This window comes from Polyodon spathula, chromosome 8 (assembly GCF_017654505.1).
Source record: "Polyodon spathula isolate WHYD16114869_AA chromosome 8, ASM1765450v1, whole genome shotgun sequence".
Taxonomy (NCBI): domain Eukaryota; kingdom Metazoa; phylum Chordata; class Actinopteri; order Acipenseriformes; family Polyodontidae; genus Polyodon; species Polyodon spathula.
In genome coordinates, this window is record NC_054541.1 from 3,920,233 (window position 1) to 3,939,571 (window position 19,339).

At 44.3% G+C, this 19,339-nt stretch overlaps 4 protein-coding genes across 4 annotated transcripts in view; 2 read left to right on the forward strand and 2 right to left on the reverse strand.

Moving 5' to 3' along the window:
- The window catches only part of LOC121319201 (heat shock 70 kDa protein-like), a 25,229-nt gene extending 10,734 nt beyond the window's left edge, over positions 1-14,495 (reverse strand). Inside the window, exon 1 of the mRNA XM_041256401.1 lies at positions 14,426-14,495. The gene's annotated coding sequence lies outside the window, so the exon portion shown is untranslated. The remainder of the gene's footprint in view (positions 1-14,425) is intronic.
- Positions 174-2,264, forward strand: LOC121319204 (heat shock 70 kDa protein-like). Its single transcript, XM_041256404.1, has one exon. It carries the CDS (start codon positions 225-227, stop codon positions 2,166-2,168), a length of 1,944 nt encoding a protein of 647 aa, XP_041112338.1. The 5' UTR covers positions 174-224; the 3' UTR covers positions 2,169-2,264.
- On the reverse strand, positions 11,819-14,506 carry LOC121319203 (heat shock 70 kDa protein-like). The gene is made up of 2 exons (XM_041256403.1): positions 14,426-14,506; positions 11,819-13,901 (listed from the first exon to the last, which is right to left on the reverse strand). Exon 2 carries the CDS (start codon positions 13,872-13,874, stop codon positions 11,931-11,933), a length of 1,944 nt encoding a protein of 647 aa, XP_041112337.1. The 5' UTR covers positions 13,875-13,901; positions 14,426-14,506; the 3' UTR covers positions 11,819-11,930.
- A 1,251-nt stretch (positions 14,507-15,757) lies between these two features.
- Positions 15,758-19,133, forward strand: LOC121319206 (heat shock 70 kDa protein-like). The gene is made up of 2 exons (XM_041256405.1): positions 15,758-16,045; positions 16,562-19,133. The coding sequence occupies exon 2, from the start codon at positions 16,589-16,591 to the stop codon at positions 18,530-18,532; it is 1,944 nt and encodes a 647-aa protein (XP_041112339.1). The 5' UTR covers positions 15,758-16,045; positions 16,562-16,588; the 3' UTR covers positions 18,533-19,133.
- Positions 19,134-19,339: the final 206 nt, after the last annotated feature.

A 19,339-nucleotide genomic window follows, 5' to 3' on the forward strand; every position in this document is an offset into this window, starting at 1 on the left:
ATGAAATACGAGTTAAACCCTTAGGGGTCCAGTCTAAAACATTTCAATACATGCATTCATTATTAATGGATCTTTGTAGTTAATCATAAGCTGTAAGCATTTTCAAATGATCTGCTTGTTTTTGTACATTAATCACATTATAAGATCCTACAACTTGTATTGTGTACTAAACCTGCTGTTCCACTTGTTTGCTGCAGAGACTACAACCCAGAGCCCCTGTAAAGATGTCTGCACCCAAGGGAGTGTCTATTGGCATTGACCTGGGCACCACCTACTCCTGCGTGGGGGTGTTCCAGCATGGCAAAGTGGAGATCATCGCCAATGACCAGGGCAACAGGACCACCCCCAGCTACGTGGCCTTCACGGACACAGAGAGGCTCATTGGAGATGCTGCCAAGAACCAGGTGGCCATGAACCCCAGCAACACTGTTTTCGATGCCAAGCGACTGATCGGAAGGAAATACGAAGACTCTGTTGTGCAGTCTGATATGAAGCACTGGCCGTTCATGGTGGTGAATGAAGCAGGGAAACCCAAGGTACAAGTGGAATACAAAGGGGAGAACAAGACCTTCAATCCAGAGGAGATCTCCTCCATGGTCCTGATCAAGATGAAAGAGATTGCAGAGGCTTACCTGGGCCAGAAAGTGTCCAACGCCGTCATCACTGTGCCCGCCTACTTCAACGACTCCCAGCGCCAGGCTACCAAGGATGCTGGCGTGATCGCTGGACTGAACGTGCTGAGAATTATCAATGAGCCCACAGCAGCTGCCATCGCCTACGGGCTGGACAAGGGCAGCAGAGGAGAGCGCAACGTCCTGATCTTTGACCTGGGCGGCGGCACCTTTGACGTGTCCATCCTGACCATCGAGGACGGGATCTTTGAGGTGAAGGCCACGGCAGGGGACACCCACCTGGGCGGGGAGGACTTTGACAACCGCATGGTCAACCACTTCATTGAAGAGTTCAAGAGGAAATACAAGAAGGACCTCGGCCAGAACAAGAGGGCGGTCAGGAGGCTGAGGACCGCGTGTGAGAGAGCCAAGAGAACCCTGTCCTCCAGCACTCAGGCCAGCATTGAGATTGACTCTCTGTATGAAGGTATTGACTTCTACACGTCAATCACGAGGGCTCGCTTTGAGGAGATGAACTCTGACCTTTTCAGAGGGACTCTGGAGCCCGTGGAGAAGGCACTAAGGGATGCCAAGATGGACAAGTCTAAGATCCAAGACATAGTTCTGGTGGGAGGCTCCACTCGCATCCCCAAGATCCAGAAACTCCTCCAGGACTTCTTCAACGGCAGGGAGCTGAACAAGAGCATCAACCCTGATGAAGCGGTGGCCTACGGTGCAGCTGTGCAGGCAGCCATCTTGATGGGCGACACCTCTGAAAACGTGCAGGACCTGCTGCTGCTAGACGTGGCCCCGCTGTCTTTGGGCATCGAGACCGCAGGAGGAGTTATGACCGCCCTGATCAAGCGCAACACCACCATCCCCACCAAGCAAACCCAGACCTTCAGCACCTACTCGGACAACCAGCCGGGCGTCCTCATCCAGGTGTACGAGGGAGAGAGGGCCATGACGAAGGACAACAACCATCTGGGCAAGTTTGAGCTGTCGGGCATCCCCCCCGCCCCGCGAGGAGTGCCACAGATTGAGGTGACCTTTGACATCGACGCCAACGGCATCCTGAACGTGTCTGCGGTGGACAAGAGCACCGGCAAAGAGAACAAGATCACCATCACCAACGACAAGGGCCGGCTGAGCAAAGAGGAGATCGAGAGGATGGTGCAGGACGCAGACAAGTACAGAGCCCAGGACGATGCCCAGAGGGAGAAGATAGCGGCCAAGAATTCCCTGGAGTCCTACGCCTTCAACATGAAGAGCAGCGTGGAGGAGGAGAATGTGAAATCCAAGATCAGCGAGGATGACAAGAAGCAGATCATTGACAAGTGCAACCAGGCCATCTCCTGGCTGGACAAAAATCAGATGGCAGACAAGGAGGAGTATGAGCACCAGCTGAAAGAGCTGGAGAAAGTGTGTAACCCCATCATGAGCAAGCTGTACCAGGGAGGGGCGCCAGGAGGGATGCCAGGAGGAAGCTGTGGGTCCCAGGCACGGGCAGGCTCAGGGTCTGCCTCCCAGGGGCCCACTATTGAGGAGGTGGATTAAGAGGACAGGGATCTGGCCATAAAAAAATGACCTTGAACTGAATGCAAATAAAATGGCAATGATTAAGCACTGTTGAATGTAAATACTGTTTCCAAAAGATTTATATTGTCAATAATATATGTTTAGACAATGAATGTTATTTAAAAAAAAAAAAAAAAAATTAAAAACATGTTTCTATATAAAAAGCATTAAAAGCAATTGTTTTGAATCGTCTGTTAATTAAGTGAAATTATTTAACTTTTACTGGAAACAGAAAGGAATGCAGTAGCAGCAAGTGCAAAGGAGTAACTTTCTAAAGATATTTGAATGTAATTCAAAGAACTGAAGAGCAGGTCCTGGGCTTCCACATTCATTCAGTTTATATAGATACACTTGCCTATTTATCTTGCAATACAGTGCTGTGCACTAGATGGTGCTGGCGGGGCATTACCCACAGGTCAGGCATTCTCGAACTGAAGAGCAGCTCCTGGACCGTAACAGCTATTCAAAAAACACACTTCTGTGCAACTGTAATAAATGATCACCGTGAATTGTTGCAAGCATCACAAGTAGATGATAGAGTAGTAAAGAAAACATCATTTGAAAATAATGACGGGTTTGTCGTGTCGTAACCTTTTCACAATCCAATGGCATACCCTTTAGTACCACTATGCATTGTTTCCATGGTAACTGCAGCTACAGTCAGTTATTAAACAAGCCCCATTGTCCAAATGTCCTGACTACCATTTTTCTACATGGTCCAAATTTAGCAGTTGCTTATTGTAAATTACTTCTACAACATGAATTCTCTTAACACATTTTTTGTTTGTGCTAATTATTTATATTTCTATAAGTATACATTTTAAACAGTTCATTTACACCTGTGTATTCTAAAAAATGCACAGCACTTCTACATGTGTAATACTTGTGATTGCGCTGCACTTGAAAATGGATTTCAGTGTTACTGTAACTTTAATAAAAACTGGCAGTATGTGGTGGCTTAGAGGCTTCGACTCCTGATTATAAGAATTAATGATGAGACGATTTTTTTTTCCCACTGGTCTGTTGAAATTCGTATTGTTGAGAGTGGACTGTATCATACAAGTTTAAGTTTACTTTTTAACTCTATTTCCACACAATGTCCTGCAGGTGGCGCTCTTGTCTTTGCAACCTTTTTTAGTGCGGGGAGCGTGGTTTATAAGCTACAAGTGATAGTAAAACTAATTATTTAAAATAATAATAATAATAATAATATTAATGGCATGGTCTGATGCTGAAATGTTTAATATTAAATAATATTAAATATACAACTCACAATGTAAGGCTACAATGTCACAGGATTTAAGTCCTCAGCACCTTTCAGCTTGGATATGACGCAGCCTACTTTTTTGTTGGAATGAAAAGATATTCAATGGGCGGTACTACTGTGAAATTGACAGCCGAAGGAGACAATCAGCAGCGTCTGAATCAATTAGCCGCCGCCCAGGAGAGGGACAGTCCTGGACTGGCATTGCTTGGCGAGCTGCACTCTACAGATAGATTGTTCTTAAGCGTTGATTCAGGATCACCCTCTCCCTCATTCCATAAGCCTCGACCCTCTCGACGTTTTCAACAACACAGAACCAAACTGACGTCACAAATATGTTTTATGGCAGCACACAGGAATATCCCCTAGGAAGTGTCCCCAGGGCATCAGATAATTCTTAATGGTTAGGTTTAGGGTTAGGTATTGGGTTTGAGGTTAGGTTTTAGGGTAGGGGTTGCTTAAGGTTAGGGTTAGGGACAGGGTGGGGCTTGATTTGGCAGAGTTGCCGAGCTCAGGAAGTGAAAGGTGGGAGTGCTTGGCAAATGCACTAGAATCAGCTGATGACCTCAGGACACTTTCTAGAGGATATTGTTTTATGACTACTGGTCTATCTAAATTGTGATTTAGGCAATATCAGGAAATATAGGGGTCACTGCGAAATTCATCTCGTTTTGGGGCCAATGCATATTGGACAAGTACAGAGAGAAAAAAAAGAAACCTTGTTTAAATGAATTACTTCACAATGAAAGCGTCCTAAACTACGTATCTTCCTTCAGCACATAGCCTTCTTTTATTGTTATTCCTTCGCCACCCTGTGTGCATTGCACGCAGGCAAAATATTTTTTACAAAAAATACTCCAAAGCAGTTAACGTTCTTCTTTCGCCTACTGTTCAAATGATAACGCTGTTTTAATCAGTGCCCTGTACTGGCTTTTCTGTGACCTGTACTGTACAGTAGTGGTGCTTTGTTTTGATTTAGGTTGCTAAAATCTAGTTTTCAGCATTGGAAGTAATATAGCTATTATGTAATAGACGACAAAGCAAAAAAAGCAAAGTATATTTCTGTGATTGATTGTGTCAAGATAGTTCCCAAAGAAACTGTACGTCTAGGTGGAGGTAATTGTTTTGCTCATCTTGTAATGTGTCTTTGGAGAAAATACAATCGATCGCTATTTAGCTTCAGAATCACACATTAAACGAAAGGCTACTAAAGAGGCTGATGAACAGAACACCAAATAAACAGCTTTCAGAAAACAAACTTGAAAGTCAGCGCAGACAAAAAGTATTCCTGCCGGCTTGTATCCAAGTTAAATCAGTACTACAGGTACGATCTAGCACAGCCACCTCGCTTCAACAACCTGCTGCTTACTTTTAAAAGAATTTTAGACCCGAATAGGTACGTTTTCATTGTTTTAAAAATAAATTATTGGATGTGACAAATAACATGGCAACGAACGTGCTGCATATATTACCTTTATTAAAATATGCCAGATGCCCTTGGGCCACCAAAGTTTTGGGACTGTTTCTAATCGATTAGCACTCTGTTTTGCTTTGCTCTGAAATATTGTCTACTTAGATTTATTTAAGGTTTAAACAGGTCTGAGAAATGTAATTTGAGAGACTACGACAGATAATACAGAAAAAAGACAGCAGAGGAAAGCAGCCAAGAAAGGAGAAGAGGACAAAGAAAAGAAGTTCAGACATAGTTAATCAATTAATCAATCTTTATTTTATATAGCGCCTTTCATAGTGCACCACGATTACAGCGCTTTACAAGATAATGAGGAACAATGCATAATGAAAGCAATAGAGAACAAGTGGGTCTTGAGAGTTGATTTGAAGCGAGCAACTATGGGAACTGCACGCACCAAAGCTGGGAGAGAGTTTCAGAGAGTCAGGGCCATGAAGTTAAAAGACAACGTGGTGTGGTGCACTTTTGCTTGGGTATAACAGGCAGGCCTGAGTCAGAGGACCTCAGCTTGCATGCGGGGACATAGCGGGTCTGCAGATTCGAGAGATACTCTGGACCTGTGTGATGAAGAGTTGTGACAGCGATCGATTGAATCCAAAAATCCGAATCAACAATCTCCCTCTCGACCTGTGAGAGCACTGAACAACAGGAACGTGTGCCTCGTACTGAATGGTACTGAGGGTACTTAAGGGGGATGTGACGCCGAAATCGGTTCCTTTGTTGTGGTTAAAGGGAGGAAACAAGGACTGTTCAAACATGAGTGAAGTCTTGTTTTGTGTTCTAACTGTGTGTTTGTCTTTGCCTGATGACTAAATATGGATCTGAGAGCTGCAGCTTTACGCCAGCAATAAACCCAGACTGCACTGCACCTGTACACATACCAGCACCACTGTTTCCAGCACCGCACCTGCACTGAGAGCACGCACTGTCCGGAGACATGTCTATGTTTGTATTGTGTGTTTGTGTTTATTATTTAAAACGGTCAAGCCGACCAGAGCAAGAAAAATAAAAGAGTTTGAATTGTGAACTGTGTGTTTTTCCCTGTTTGGAGAACCTGCATCACTCCTAGACCAATGCACTGCCACGCACACGTTCACAAGGGCCTTGTAGGCAAGCAGGAGAATTTTTTAAGTAATCCTGAACTTTATAGGTAGCCAGTGCAGCTGGGCAAGACAGGGGGTAATGTGATCATGTTTTTTTACATCTAGTAAGGATCTTAGCAGCGGCATTTTGAACCAGCTGCAGTCTGTTTATGGTGCGTGATGAAAGACCACCATACAGAGAGTTGCAGTAGTCGAGTCGAGAGGAGATGAATGCATGACAGAGTATCTATGCATTTGGGAGGGAAAGGTAGGGACGGAACTTTGAGATGTTTCAGAGGTGGTAGAAGGAGGATTTGACTACAGATGAGATTTGGGCGTCAAAGGGGAGGTTTCTATCCAGAAGTACACCAAGGCTTTGTAGAGTGGGAGAAAGCAGCAGCAGACAGTTTCCAAGGTTCAAGGAAGCAGTATTGAGATTCTTGAGTTGAGTTTTTGATCCTACCAGAAGTCGTTCAAATTTGAGCGTCGATGTCTTGGATGCAAGCTGAGAGCCAGACCATGGCAGAGGGACATCCAGGATTTAGTTTTAGGCAGAGCTGGGTGTCGTCTGCATAGGAGTGAAACATGAGGCTGTGTTGGTGGATGAGGTGACCCAAGGGAAGCATGTAGATGTTAAAGAGAAGAGGCCCGAGAACAGACCCTTGAGGGACACCACAAGTGACCAGGTTTGCGTCACCACTGCTTCCAATATAGAAAACAGACTGCATGCGTCCAGATAGGTAAGAGGACAGCCAGGAGAGACAGGTTCCAGGAATCCTAGCATACTTATGAAGGTGGTCAAGAAGAATGCTATGATCTATGGCATCAAAAGCAGCAATTAGGTCAAGGAGGACAAGGACAGAGGTAGTAGCAGCATCACCATTAAGTAGAAGATCATTTACAATCAGGAACAGAGCAGTTTCGGTACTGTGATCTGACCAAAAGCCAGACAGCAGAGATTCAAACAAATTCTTATCTATGAGATGTTTTATCAAAAACCTGAAACCAGGGACAGGTTGAGAGGTTGAGGGGTCCAAGGGGCATGTGACAGTAATTGATTTCAACAATAAGCTGGAGGTCATCAGTAATGGAGAGAGGAGAGAAGGAAGAGAGAGCAGAAGGGGCAATCAGAGGGGAGTCAGTGTGGTCAATTACTATACTGGGTTTGTGGTAGGAGAGCGTAGAATAAATGGTGTCGATTTTGTTCTGAAAGAAAGAGGAGAAATCATAGCAGGTAAGAGAGGAGGATGAATGGGAGATTTATCGATGGCTTGATGCAGGCTGAATGCAGAATGGTTTTGAAGAGAATAATTGGTTTACTGTTTCACATAGATATGATTTCACCCTGGCAGCAGCGAGTGCACGTCTGTAGCTACTGAGGTGATCGGTCCAAATCTCTCTGAACTGTTAGCCCAGATGACCTCCATTTGCACTCCAGACTTGCGGCAGACAGACTTAAGCAGTCGAACTTCGAGGGTATACCATGGACAGTTGAGATGTTTCTTCACTGTTCTGGTTGTAACCGGGGCAAATGTGACATCATCGACCAAAGATGGATGAGTACCAGTCAGAGGGGAAGAAGAGACACATTCCAATAGTATTATAAGTAGATTTTTGGGATGGAAGGAAATAACAGTATCAGTAGTAGCTAAAGTTGTGGGAAGATTAATATTGGCAGAAGAAATGGTCAGAGGAGAGAGAGATCTGAGACTGAGAGACTGGAGATTTCAAGACCCCTGGTGATGAGCAGATCCAAGGTGTGTCCACGGGTGTGAGTGGGAACGGTGATAGATTGAGAGAGTCCGAGGCAGTCCAGGAGCATGACAAAGTCAGTCACTCGAGGGAAAGAAGGCAAATCAACATGGATGTTGAAACCACCTAGGAGTAGAATTTTGCCAGTTGAATTGCAGATTAGGGAGAGGAATTACGAGAACTCAACAATAAAAGCAGAGTTATTCTTCAGTGGACAACAGATGACAGCAAGGGTGATTGACACGGGAGAGGGGATCTTGATAGCGAGACGCTCAAACAAAGAGAAGGCTGAGAAAGAGAGAGTAGAGACAGCAAGCACAGAGTCAGCAATAACAGCAGTGCTCCCACTTCTACCAGTGAGGCGTGGTTTATCAAAGAGCGAGTAGCCATTTGGGGTGGATAGATGTAGTGAGTGCTTATCATTTACACAGTGCCAGGTTTCTGCTAGGCAGAGAAGATCAAGATTAGCATCAGATTGTTGAGAAACAGAAATTTGTTAATCAGAGAACGGCAATTTAGGAAGGAGAACTTACAGTTTGTAGCAGGCAGTGCAGGTGAAGAGGGAGTTAGTAACGATATCTGAAGCAAGTGTTTACCAGAGTTCATTCCAGGAGAGGCGAAAGAGGGAGCACGCTTTGTCCAGGGGATCCAGATGTTAGATGTCAGAGCGGGAGTGAGGCCTCTAGTAGCCATTGCAGGGCCGGTACTAGGATTTTCTGGGCCCTGGTCCGCCCCCCCAAAAAAAAACCTCAACCTAATATAAATCTAATTGAAGTTTTGTTCCAAAAATGAGTAAAAATCATGTGTGATTTTTGGAGAATTCAGCATCAGTTTCTTTAGCGGCACAGGGTTATGTTTCGTAATTTCAACTCTTAGCTCTTTGGTACAAAAGTCAGGCCAGGTAGCTGGATCATAAAAATCACATCAAGGTGCCTGACTGGGTACCGGGTTTACAATGCATGATTCAGTACCTTGTATTTATATACTTCCATCTGCTGTTGTCGGCTCACTTTGAACCCATTTACTGTACTCTTTTTCTTTTTTACCATTTTCTGCTTCTTTTTGAGAAATTTCTAGCTGTCCTGTCTGCTGTTTTTGCTTTAAACAACCTGATGGCGTTATGTACTTATTACCACAACTGCGGAAAAGTTAGCTTACTTCCACCAAGCGCTTTTTTTTTTTTTTTTCACCAAGCAAGTCTGTTATGGAAAATTGGGGTATAATATAGGAGTTCTCACAGAGAATTGAAGTTGACTGATAGGCCTATGTGCTTATTTTTGAATGTTTAGTGTTTATGATTATATACCTTGTTAGTAAACTGTTTGTTATAATCTGTACAAACAGCTGCTGTGAAAGAAATGCACCCCCCCCCCCCTCCCATGTAAATTGAACAGGCTGATGTTTTTTAATCGAACTGACCTATTATAAGTTTCACGCTGAGTCCCGCCTACGCAGCTCTGATTTGCTAATGTGTGTTTTGACAACTTTGCCGCAGTTTATTTTTAAACCACCAGGAGAACAGTTTGTTGTTGTTGTTTTTTGACTTTGAAAATAAAAGAAAAGGGTTGGTATTGACAACTATAATATAGAATATCTTTAGTATGGGCCCCAGCAGAGGCTGGGCCCGGGTGCAGTCGCATCCCTTACGCTGAAATTCAGAAGGTAGTAAAAGTGCAAATGAGCAGAGTTAAGAGTTGAAGAAGAAACAGTTCAAAAGCTGACAGTGGAGACCTAACCTATACAGTGCACATGCAGGAAAAAGTAGAATGAAGCATTTTTGCAGATGTGTTTCCACTCCTACATTCCAACATCAAAAGCTCCAAAGCAGTTGGACACAAGGTGTCTGTGAATGAAGTGGAAAGGAGACTGCCTCCTCCTTTAAAAATGTCTCATCGTTCCTTGATGGTATATATCAAAGTGAAGCCCAGCAAGCAGATAAGCACTGTTAGATTGGCTTCAACAGTATATACTTACACTGAACAGCTGTACAGCTCTACAAGCAATTTCACAAGCTTGACAGACGGTAGGACCAGGCGTATGGATTTCTGATTTTCTTTCTTTTTTTTTTTTCAACCTTTGTTAGACTGGAGACTACTTGTGGATATTGTATGATGTATCATACCATTTTATTTAAATCTAAAGAATATAATGCTAGGAAGAAAAAATAGGAACATTGACTTTTTCTTTCAGTTTTTAGAATTACTAGATTTGTCCATATAGGCATTACTGAGTAATCTTTTTATGTGTTCTTTGGGCCAAAAATGAGATCCTTGTTCAGCTTGTATTTCAGTTGCAGTAAATGTAACTTTAACATACATGCATACAAAGATTAAAAGCCAACAAATGCATTGTAGTTGTATGTATTTGCTTACATTCTGACTATGAATATACATCAAAGTGTACTAAAATCCTGATGAGACATTTAGTGGTCTCTGGATTACTTTGTCTTTCAGGGTAGTTTTTGTTAAACAATAATTAGACTTTAAGGATGCAACAAGTTCCATGTAAATACCCTCAAAATAATGGTTTTTAGATACAATAATGTATGATGTCTGTTTCATTTTTAACCCATTTCTAAATGTGTTACTTTCTGATGCTGTATTGCTAGATGGCTCAGCCCTATGTGAAGACCTGAGTCATGTGCTTCTCGCTTCACACATTACGAAGACATTGCCATAGAAACGGTGCTGAACCAGCACAGCAACTGGTACAAGGTTATTTTTATTTGTCATTTTTGTACAAAGCATTATCTTATGGTGACCTGTGATAATATAAATATGGTATGATCGAGTAGTTGTTTTCCATGCAAGTGTTCTGCAATAATTACTCAGCAGTTGCTACTTCAGCCATCAGCTTTGGTTTAATTTTTGAAGTATTTTAGAGGTTCTGTTTTTTTCAGGGATTAAATATTAAAATTGAACTGATAGACAAAGAGAAGGAAATGTGATACCTTTTATTGGGCTAACTAAATAATAATTATTCACAAGCTTTCAAGAACTCTCTTTCCTACTTTCACCTAAAGAAGATACCTTTGAGGTCTTGAAAGCTTGTGAATAATTATCGTTTAGTTAGCCCAATAAAAGGTATCACATCTTCTTCTCTTTGTCTGTCATCTCTGGACTACTATGGCTACCATTTCACAAAACTGAATTGCAAATTGTTAATTTACTAAAATTTGAATGGGTGTCTGTCACAGGCTGGTGTTGGTGGTGACGTCAGACCCAGAAGAAACACACAGTACTGCAAGGTGAAATGGTGAAGGCACTTGCTTCACCGGTTAATTGCAAATAAAAGGTTTAAACAGAAAAAACACTGAACAAAACAAACGGCACGGTGGCCAAAACAAATAGACAGACAAACAAACGGTGGACGAACACTACACAAACATTGACAAGATCCACATTTTTTGGTTTATTGGCAGCAGCCAAATGTGTTATTGAGTGCTATACTATACATAGGTGTGTCACAGTCTACTTCGATGTTGCTCAAGCCTTGACAAAAACTAGTTCATAGTAGAATGCTTACCAATGATTCAGTTGTGTAAACTTTGCAATCTGATATCAACAGCTGTAGTAATTAACAGTAACGGGGGAGGATTGTTCTTTCAAAGCTCTAGTTTTTAAGTACGACTATACAGCTTTTGTAGATCTGGGGCTGGATTCACAAAGCCTTTATAAAGAAGGCTTCAAGTTAAAAAAATAAATAAAAATCTTTGGGTAGTCATCTATTTTAAACATATTGCAAGATAAATAGAAAAGTGTATCTATATAAACTGAATGAATGTGGAATAAAAACTATTTATTACATTCAAAGATCTTTAGCAAGTTAGTCCCTTGTAAATGCTGTTATTGCATTCCTTTCTGTTTCCAGAAAACAGATTTTCTCTTAAATAATTTCACTTAAGTAAGAGATGATCAAAAACAATTCTTTTTAATGCTTTTTATTTAGAAAACAAATGTTCAATATGTTTTAAAAAAATAAATAAAGGCTTCTTTTGGTACTATTTTAAAATTCATCTTTTTTTTTAAATAACATTCGTTATAAGTCTAAACGTATATTATTGACACAATAAATCTTTTGGAAACAGTATTTACAATCAACAGTGCTTAATCTTTGCCATTTTATTTGCATTCAGTTCAAGGTCATTTTTTTATGGCCAGATCCCTGTCCTCTTAATCCACCTCCTCAATAGTGGGCCCCTGGGCGGCAGACCCTGAGCCTGCCCGTGCCTGGGACCCACAGCTTCCTCCTGGCATCCCTCCTGGCGCCCCTCCCTGGTACAGCTTGCTCATGATGGGGTTACATACTTTCTCCAGCTCTTTCAGCTGGTGCTCATACTCCTCCTTGTCTGCCATCTGATTTTTGTCCAGCCAGGAGATGGCCTGGTTGCACTTGTCAATGATCTGCTTCTTGTCATCCTCGCTGATCTTGGATTTCATGTTGTCCTCCTCCACGCTGCTCTTCATGTTGAAGGCGTAGGACTCCAGGGAATTCTTGGCCGCTATCTTCTCCCTCTGGGCCTCGTCCTGGGCTCTGTACTTGTCTGTGTCCTGCACCATCCTCTCGATCTCCTCTTTGCTCAGCCGGCCCTTGTCGTTGGTGATGGTGATCTTGTTCTCTTTGCCGGTGCTCTTGTCCACCGCAGACACGTTCAGGATGCCGTTGGCGTCGATGTCAAAGGTCACCTCAATCTGTGGCACTCCTCGCGGGGCGGGGGGGATGCCCAACAGCTCAAACTTGCCCAGATGGTTGTTGTCCTTCGTCATGGCCCTCTCTCCCTCATACACCTGGATGAGGACGCCCGGCTGGTTGTCCGAGTAGGTGCTGAAGGTCTGGGTTTGCTTGGTGGGGATGGTGGTGTTGCGCTTGATCAGGGCGGTCATAACTCCTCCTGCGGTCTCGATGCCCAAAGACAGCGGGGCCACGTCTAGCAGCAGCAGGTCCTGCACGTTTTCAGAGGTGTCGCCCATCAGGATGGCTGCCTGCACAGCTGCACCGTAGGCCACCGCTTCATCAGGGTTGATGCTCTTGTTCAGCTCCCTGCCGTTGAAGAAGTCCTGGAGGAGTTTCTGGATCTTGGGGATGCGAGTGGAGCCTCCCACCAGAACTATGTCTTGGATCTTAGACTTGTCCATCTTGGCATCCCTTAGTGCCTTCTCCACGGGCTCCAGAGTCCCTCTGAAAAGGTCAGAGTTCATCTCCTCAAAGCGAGCCCTCGTGATTGACGTGTAGAAGTCAATGCCTTCATACAGAGAGTCAATCTCAATGCTGGCCTGAGTGCTGGAGGACAGGGTTCTCTTGGCTCTCTCACACGCGGTCCTCAGCCTCCTGACCGCCCTCTTGTTCTGGCCGAGGTCCTTCTTGTATTTCCTCTTGAACTCTTCAATGAAGTGGTTGACCATGCGGTTGTCAAAGTCCTCCCCGCCCAGGTGGGTGTCCCCTGCCGTGGCCTTCACCTCAAAGATCCCGTCCTCGATGGTCAGGATGGACACGTCAAAGGTGCCGCCGCCCAGGTCAAAGATCAGGACGTTGCGCTCTCCTCTGCTGCCCTTGTCCAGCCCGTAGGCGATGGCAGCTGCTGTGGGCTCATTGATAATTCTCAGCACGTTCAGTCCAGCGATCACGCCAGCATCCTTGGTAGCCTGGCGCTGGGAGTCGTTGAAGTAGGCGGGCACAGTGATGACGGCGTTGGACACTTTCTGGCCCAGGTAAGCCTCTGCAATCTCTTTCATCTTGATCAGGACCATGGAGGAGATCTCCTCTGGATTGAAGGTCTCGTTCTCCCCTTTGTATTCCACTTGTACCTTGGGTTTCCCTGCTTCATTCACCACCATGAACGGCCAGTGCTTCATATCAGACTGCACAACAGAGTCTTCGTATTTCCTTCCGATCAGTCGCTTGGCATCGAAAACAGTGTTGCTGGGGTTCATGGCCACCTGGTTCTTGGCAGCATCTCCAATGAGCCTCTCTGTGTCCGTGAAGGCCACGTAGCTGGGGGTGGTCCTGTTGCCCTGGTCATTGGCGATGATCTCCACTTTGCCATGCTGGAACACCCCCACGCAGGAGTAGGTGGTGCCCAGGTCAATGCCAATAGACACTCCCTTGGGTGCAGACATCTTTACAGGGGTTCTGGGTTGTAGTCTCTGCAGCAAACAGGTGGAACAGCAGGTTTAGTACACAATACAAGTTGTAGGATCTTATAATCCGATTAATGTACAAAAACAAACAGATCATTTGAAAATGCTTACAGCTTATGATTAACTACAAAGATCCATTAATAATGAATGCATGTATTGAAATGTTTTAGACTGGACCCCTAAGGGTTTAACTCGTATTTCATATGGGCAAAAGTGAAATATCACAAACAGTACAAAAGGTATAAGGACATGTATGGAGTAAGTAGAATATGTCATTGCTGTGACTCTGGAAAAGTCGAATGTATCCATTCAATTTATTGCAAGACATGTTTAATTCGTTCTCTGCTGCGCCCAGCATCTATTTTTTTTTTTCATATGTATTTTATAACGGACATTGACATATATATATGTTAAAAAGCTTAGCGCTATTTGAGAATAAATATTAAGAAATTATATCGGTAGCTCAGAAAAACGACACAGTCGCATGCTACGAAACGAGAGCTTTAATAAGGGCTTACACGGTGACTTACAGTTTGCTTGTTCTGGTTTGTGTCGGTGTGTCGAGTCGATCCTCTGCTCTGCTCTCCTCTGCTCTCCTCTCCTCTGCTCTCCTCTCCTCTGCTCTCCTCTCCTCTGCTCTCCTCTGCTCTGCTCTCCTCTCCTCTCCTCTGCTCTGCTCTGCTCTGCTCTCCTCTCCTCTCCTCTCCTCTGCTCCTCTCCTCTCCTCCTCTCCTCCTCTCCTCTGCTCTGCTCTGCTCTCCTCTCCTCTCCTCTCCTCTGCTCTCTCTCTCCTCTCTCTCCTCCTCTCCTCTCTCCTCTCCTCTCCTCTGCTCTCTCTCTCTCTCTCTCCTCTCCTCTCTCTCTGCTCTCCTCCTCTGCTCTGCTCTCCTCTCCTCTCCTCTCCTCTGCTCTGCTCTGCTCTGCTCTCCTCTCCTCTCCTCTCCTCTCCTCTGCTCTGCTCTCCTCTCCTCTCCTCTGCTCTGCTCTTTCTCTCTGGCAGCTGCTTCTCACACTCTCGTGCAGCTGCCGGCTCTTTTATTCGGTGCAGCGCCTCTTCTGGAACGCTCGAGCGAATTCTAAGCCAATCAGTGCGCTGCTTTCTATTTACAGGCGCGGCTTCCTGCGAGGCTGTGACGAGAGATCAGAGCGAAGGTTCGAGAAGTTTCTTGAACAGGACCTGATATTTCCAGCAAAGCAGAACACACTGAGTGTTACATGGAAAATCTGACATGGATATGCAATCTGTGTACTAATGTCCAGTAATGTTGGAGAAGGGGATTATTTCTACTTCCTTCCATTTAAATTAGTTTACACGTAAAACAATAAGCATTTTACATATAACATAAACCTGTGATTAATTATTGTTGAAAGGACGTGTGTATGTGTGTGTGTGTGTGTGTGTGTGTGTGTGTCTATCTATATATATATTATATATATATATATATATATATATATATATATATATATATATATATATATATATATATATACTATAATGTCATTATAGAACTGCCGAGGTGTGGGTGTTTTTGTTGATCCCGGTGTGTGATGAGATTGTCTTTTGCAGTGACGTTGTTTTCGGGGATTGCTGACTCTTATATTGTTTATCTGATGCTCGATCATAATCCCTTGTGTAAATGTTTATTTGTATTGTTTTCTTGTTCCGTTTTTATGTTTGTCCCGGGACTGTCAATGAACATGAGCTCAAATATCTAAATCTGAGTGCAATACATATTATGTATCATGAAAGTTACAAACTGTACGGTGTCCCTGTCAAATAAATATATAAATAAAAAAAAATAATAGAAAAAGCGCCACAGTATTAGGAAGCACCGTCCATTCCAATGTGCTGGACCTCAGGAACCGATCCAGAAACTTCTCCAAGCTTCGCTCTGTGTCGTCACAGACTCACTAGAAACCGTTTCTATGGTAAATAGAAAGCAGCCCACAGATTGGCTTAGATTTCACTCGAGCGTTCCAGAAGAGCAGCTGCACTGAATAAAAAACCCGCAGCAGCAGTAAGAGAGACAGAAGTAACTGGAGAAGAGACGAGAGGTGAGGAATCAAACGAGAAGAGGGAGAAGAGGGAGAAGAGGGAGAAGGGCATCAGACCGTCTCGTCACACTGACACAAACCCGAACAAGTAAACTGTAAGTCGTTTTGAGACTTTAATGAATCTGTGGTTTTGTAGCATCCTATTCTACTGATAGCCCGCTAGTGACATTCATTTCTTAATGCATATTCTGAAATATCATTGATCTTAATACACGTTGTGTGGCTTTTTTGCTCGAATGTCTTGAAAATGATTACATACATATTAGAAAAAAAAAAAAAAAAAAAAAAAAATAATAAAAACGGTGCGATTAAAATAACCGTGGGTGTAAAGTAAATTAAGTTGAAGCATTCGAATTTTCTAGAATCACTGAGTTGGTGTTTCCCTTTCAGTCATGAAATCACAAAGAATTGATTCAAGTGTTAGTAGAACATTGTACTCATACATATTCGTTTGTACTGCATTTGAATACAAAGAACTGACTGCAAATGAATAAAAAGCATTTTTTAACTTGTTTTCCAAATGATCTGCTTGTTTTTGTACATTAATCGCATTATAAGATCCTAGAACTTGTATTGTGTACTAAACCTGCTGTTCCACTTGTTTGCTGCAGAGACTACAACCCAGAGCCCCTGTAAAGATGTCTGCACCCAAGGGAGTGTCTATTGGCATTGACCTGGGCACCACCTACTCCTGCGTGGGGGTGTTCCAGCATGGCAAAGTGGAGATCATCGCCAATGACCAGGGCAACAGGACCACCCCCAGCTACGTGGCCTTCACGGACACAGAGAGGCTCATTGGAGATGCTGCCAAGAACCAGGTGGCCATGAACCCCAGCAACACTGTTTTCGATGCCAAGCGACTGATCGGAAGGAAATACGAAGACTCTGTTGTGCAATCTGATATGAAGCACTGGCCGTTCATGGTGGTGAATGAAGCAGGGAAACCCAAGGTACAAGTGGAATACAAAGGGGAGAACAAGACCTTCAATCCAGAGGAGATCTCCTCCATGGTCCTGATCAAGATGAAAGAAATTGCAGAGGCTTACCTGGGCCAGAAAGTGTCCAACGCCGTCATCACTGTGCCCGCCTACTTCAACGACTCCCAGCGCCAGGCTACCAAGGATGCTGGCGTGATCGCTGGACTGAACGTGCTGAGAATTATCAATGAGCCCACAGCAGCTGCCATCGCCTACGGGCTGGACAAGGGCAGCAGAGGAGAGCGCAACGTCCTGATCTTTGACCTGGGCGGCGGCACCTTTGACGTGTCCATCCTGACCATCGAGGACGGGATCTTTGAGGTGAAGGCCACGGCAGGGGACACCCACCTGGGCGGGGAGGACTTTGACAACCGCATGGTCAACCACTTCATTGAAGAGTTCAAGAGGAAATACAAGAAGGACCTCGGCCAGAACAAGAGGGCGGTCAGGAGGCTGAGGACCGCGTGTGAGAGAGCAAAGAGAACCCTGTCCTCCAGCACTCAGGCCAGCATTGAGATTGACTCTCTGTATGAAGGTATTGACTTCTACACGTCAATCACGAGGGCTCGCTTTGAGGAGATGAACTCTGACCTTTTCAGAGGGACTCTGGAGCCCGTGGAGAAGGCACTAAGGGATGCCAAGATGGACAAGTCTAAGATCCAAGACATAGTTCTGGTGGGAGGCTCCACTCGCATCCCCAAGATCCAGAAACTTCTCCAGGACTTCTTCAACGGCAGGGAGCTGAACAAGAGCATCAACCCTGATGAAGCGGTAGCCTACGGTGCAGCTGTGCAGGCAGCCATCTTGATGGGCGACACCTCTGAAAACGTGCAGGACCTGCTGCTGCTAGACGTGGCCCCGCTGTCTTTGGGCATCGAGACCGCAGGAGGAGTTATGACCGCCCTGATCAAGCGCAACACCACCATTCCCACCAAGCAAACCCAGACCTTCAGCACCTACTCGGACAACCAGCCGGGCGTCCTCATCCAGGTGTACGAGGGAGAGAGGGCCATGACGAAGGACAACAACCATCTGGGCAAGTTTGAGCTGTCGGGCATCCCCCCTGCCCCGCGAGGAGTGCCACAGATTGAGGTGACCTTTGACATCGACGCCAACGGCATCCTGAACGTGTCTGCGGTGGACAAGAGCACCGGCAAAGAGAACAAGATCACCATCACCAACGACAAGGGCCGGCTGAGCAAAGAGGAGATCGAGAGGATGGTGCAGGACGCAGACAAGTACAGAGCCCAGGACGAGGCCCAGAGGGAGAAGATAGCGGCCAAGAATTCCCTGGAGTCCTACGCCTTCAACATGAAGAGCAGCGTGGAGGAGGAGAACGTGAAATCCAAGATCAGCGAGGATGACAAGAAGCAGATCATTGACAAGTGCAACCAGGCCATCTCCTGGCTGGACAAAAATCAGATGGCAGACAAGGAGGAGTATGAGCACCAGCTGAAAGAGCTGGAGAAAGTGTGTAACCCCATCATGAGCAAGCTGTACCAGGGAGGGGCGCCAGGAGGGATGCCAGGAGGAAGCTGTGGGTCCCAGGCACGGGCAGGCTCAGGGTCTGCCTCCCAGGGGCCCACCATTGAGGAGGTGGATTAAGAGGACAAGGATCAGGGACTGGGCACAATATTTTTAATCGGCATTAAATAAAATGACTATTGTTTTTCAATGTAAAAACTTTTTCCATGTTGGTTTAGGTTGTAGGTTAATGTGTTATACTGTATGCATATATAGATTGTTATTAATGTGTGGAATTCTAAAAAAATGTACAAGTGTGATCTATAAATAAGTGAAATATTCTCACAACAAAAATATAACCGATCTTTACTTGAATAGCTTTCAGTAGTGTTCTGGATGACATTTTAAATTGTTAATATTAAAAAGTGGATATGCTAAATATAGGAATTTTCATATTGGTTAATATTTATTAGCACATACTTTTAACCTTTTTTTTTTTTAAATACCGTGTTTTTTTTCAATGTGTCGGACAGTTTTGCAAGGTAACTACATGGTTGCTGTGGCTATGATTTTTTTCGTACTCCTGACCGACATGCCACTCTGATTTAGCTTGATTCTATTTTGTAACCAAACGTGTTATTTTTTTATAATAAAACTTTTAAAGAGAATTCTTTGTGTTTGCTTTAAGGGTTTGTTAAACCTGTAAACCACAGCAAAATGAAATAAACTGAATGAATTCAAAGAGGTTATTGTTGATGTCTTAATAAAACGTGTAATCACTTAGCTTGTGCTGCCGCTACAATGAAGATCCTATAACATGTACTGCAAGAACAAACAGAAAACTTGCAAAGCTGCCATTTCTCAAAGTTTTTGTATGCAGTTAAATATACACAGCAGGGCCAGCCTTAGGGCAAGGCGAGTAGGGCACCAGCCTAGGACCCCACACCT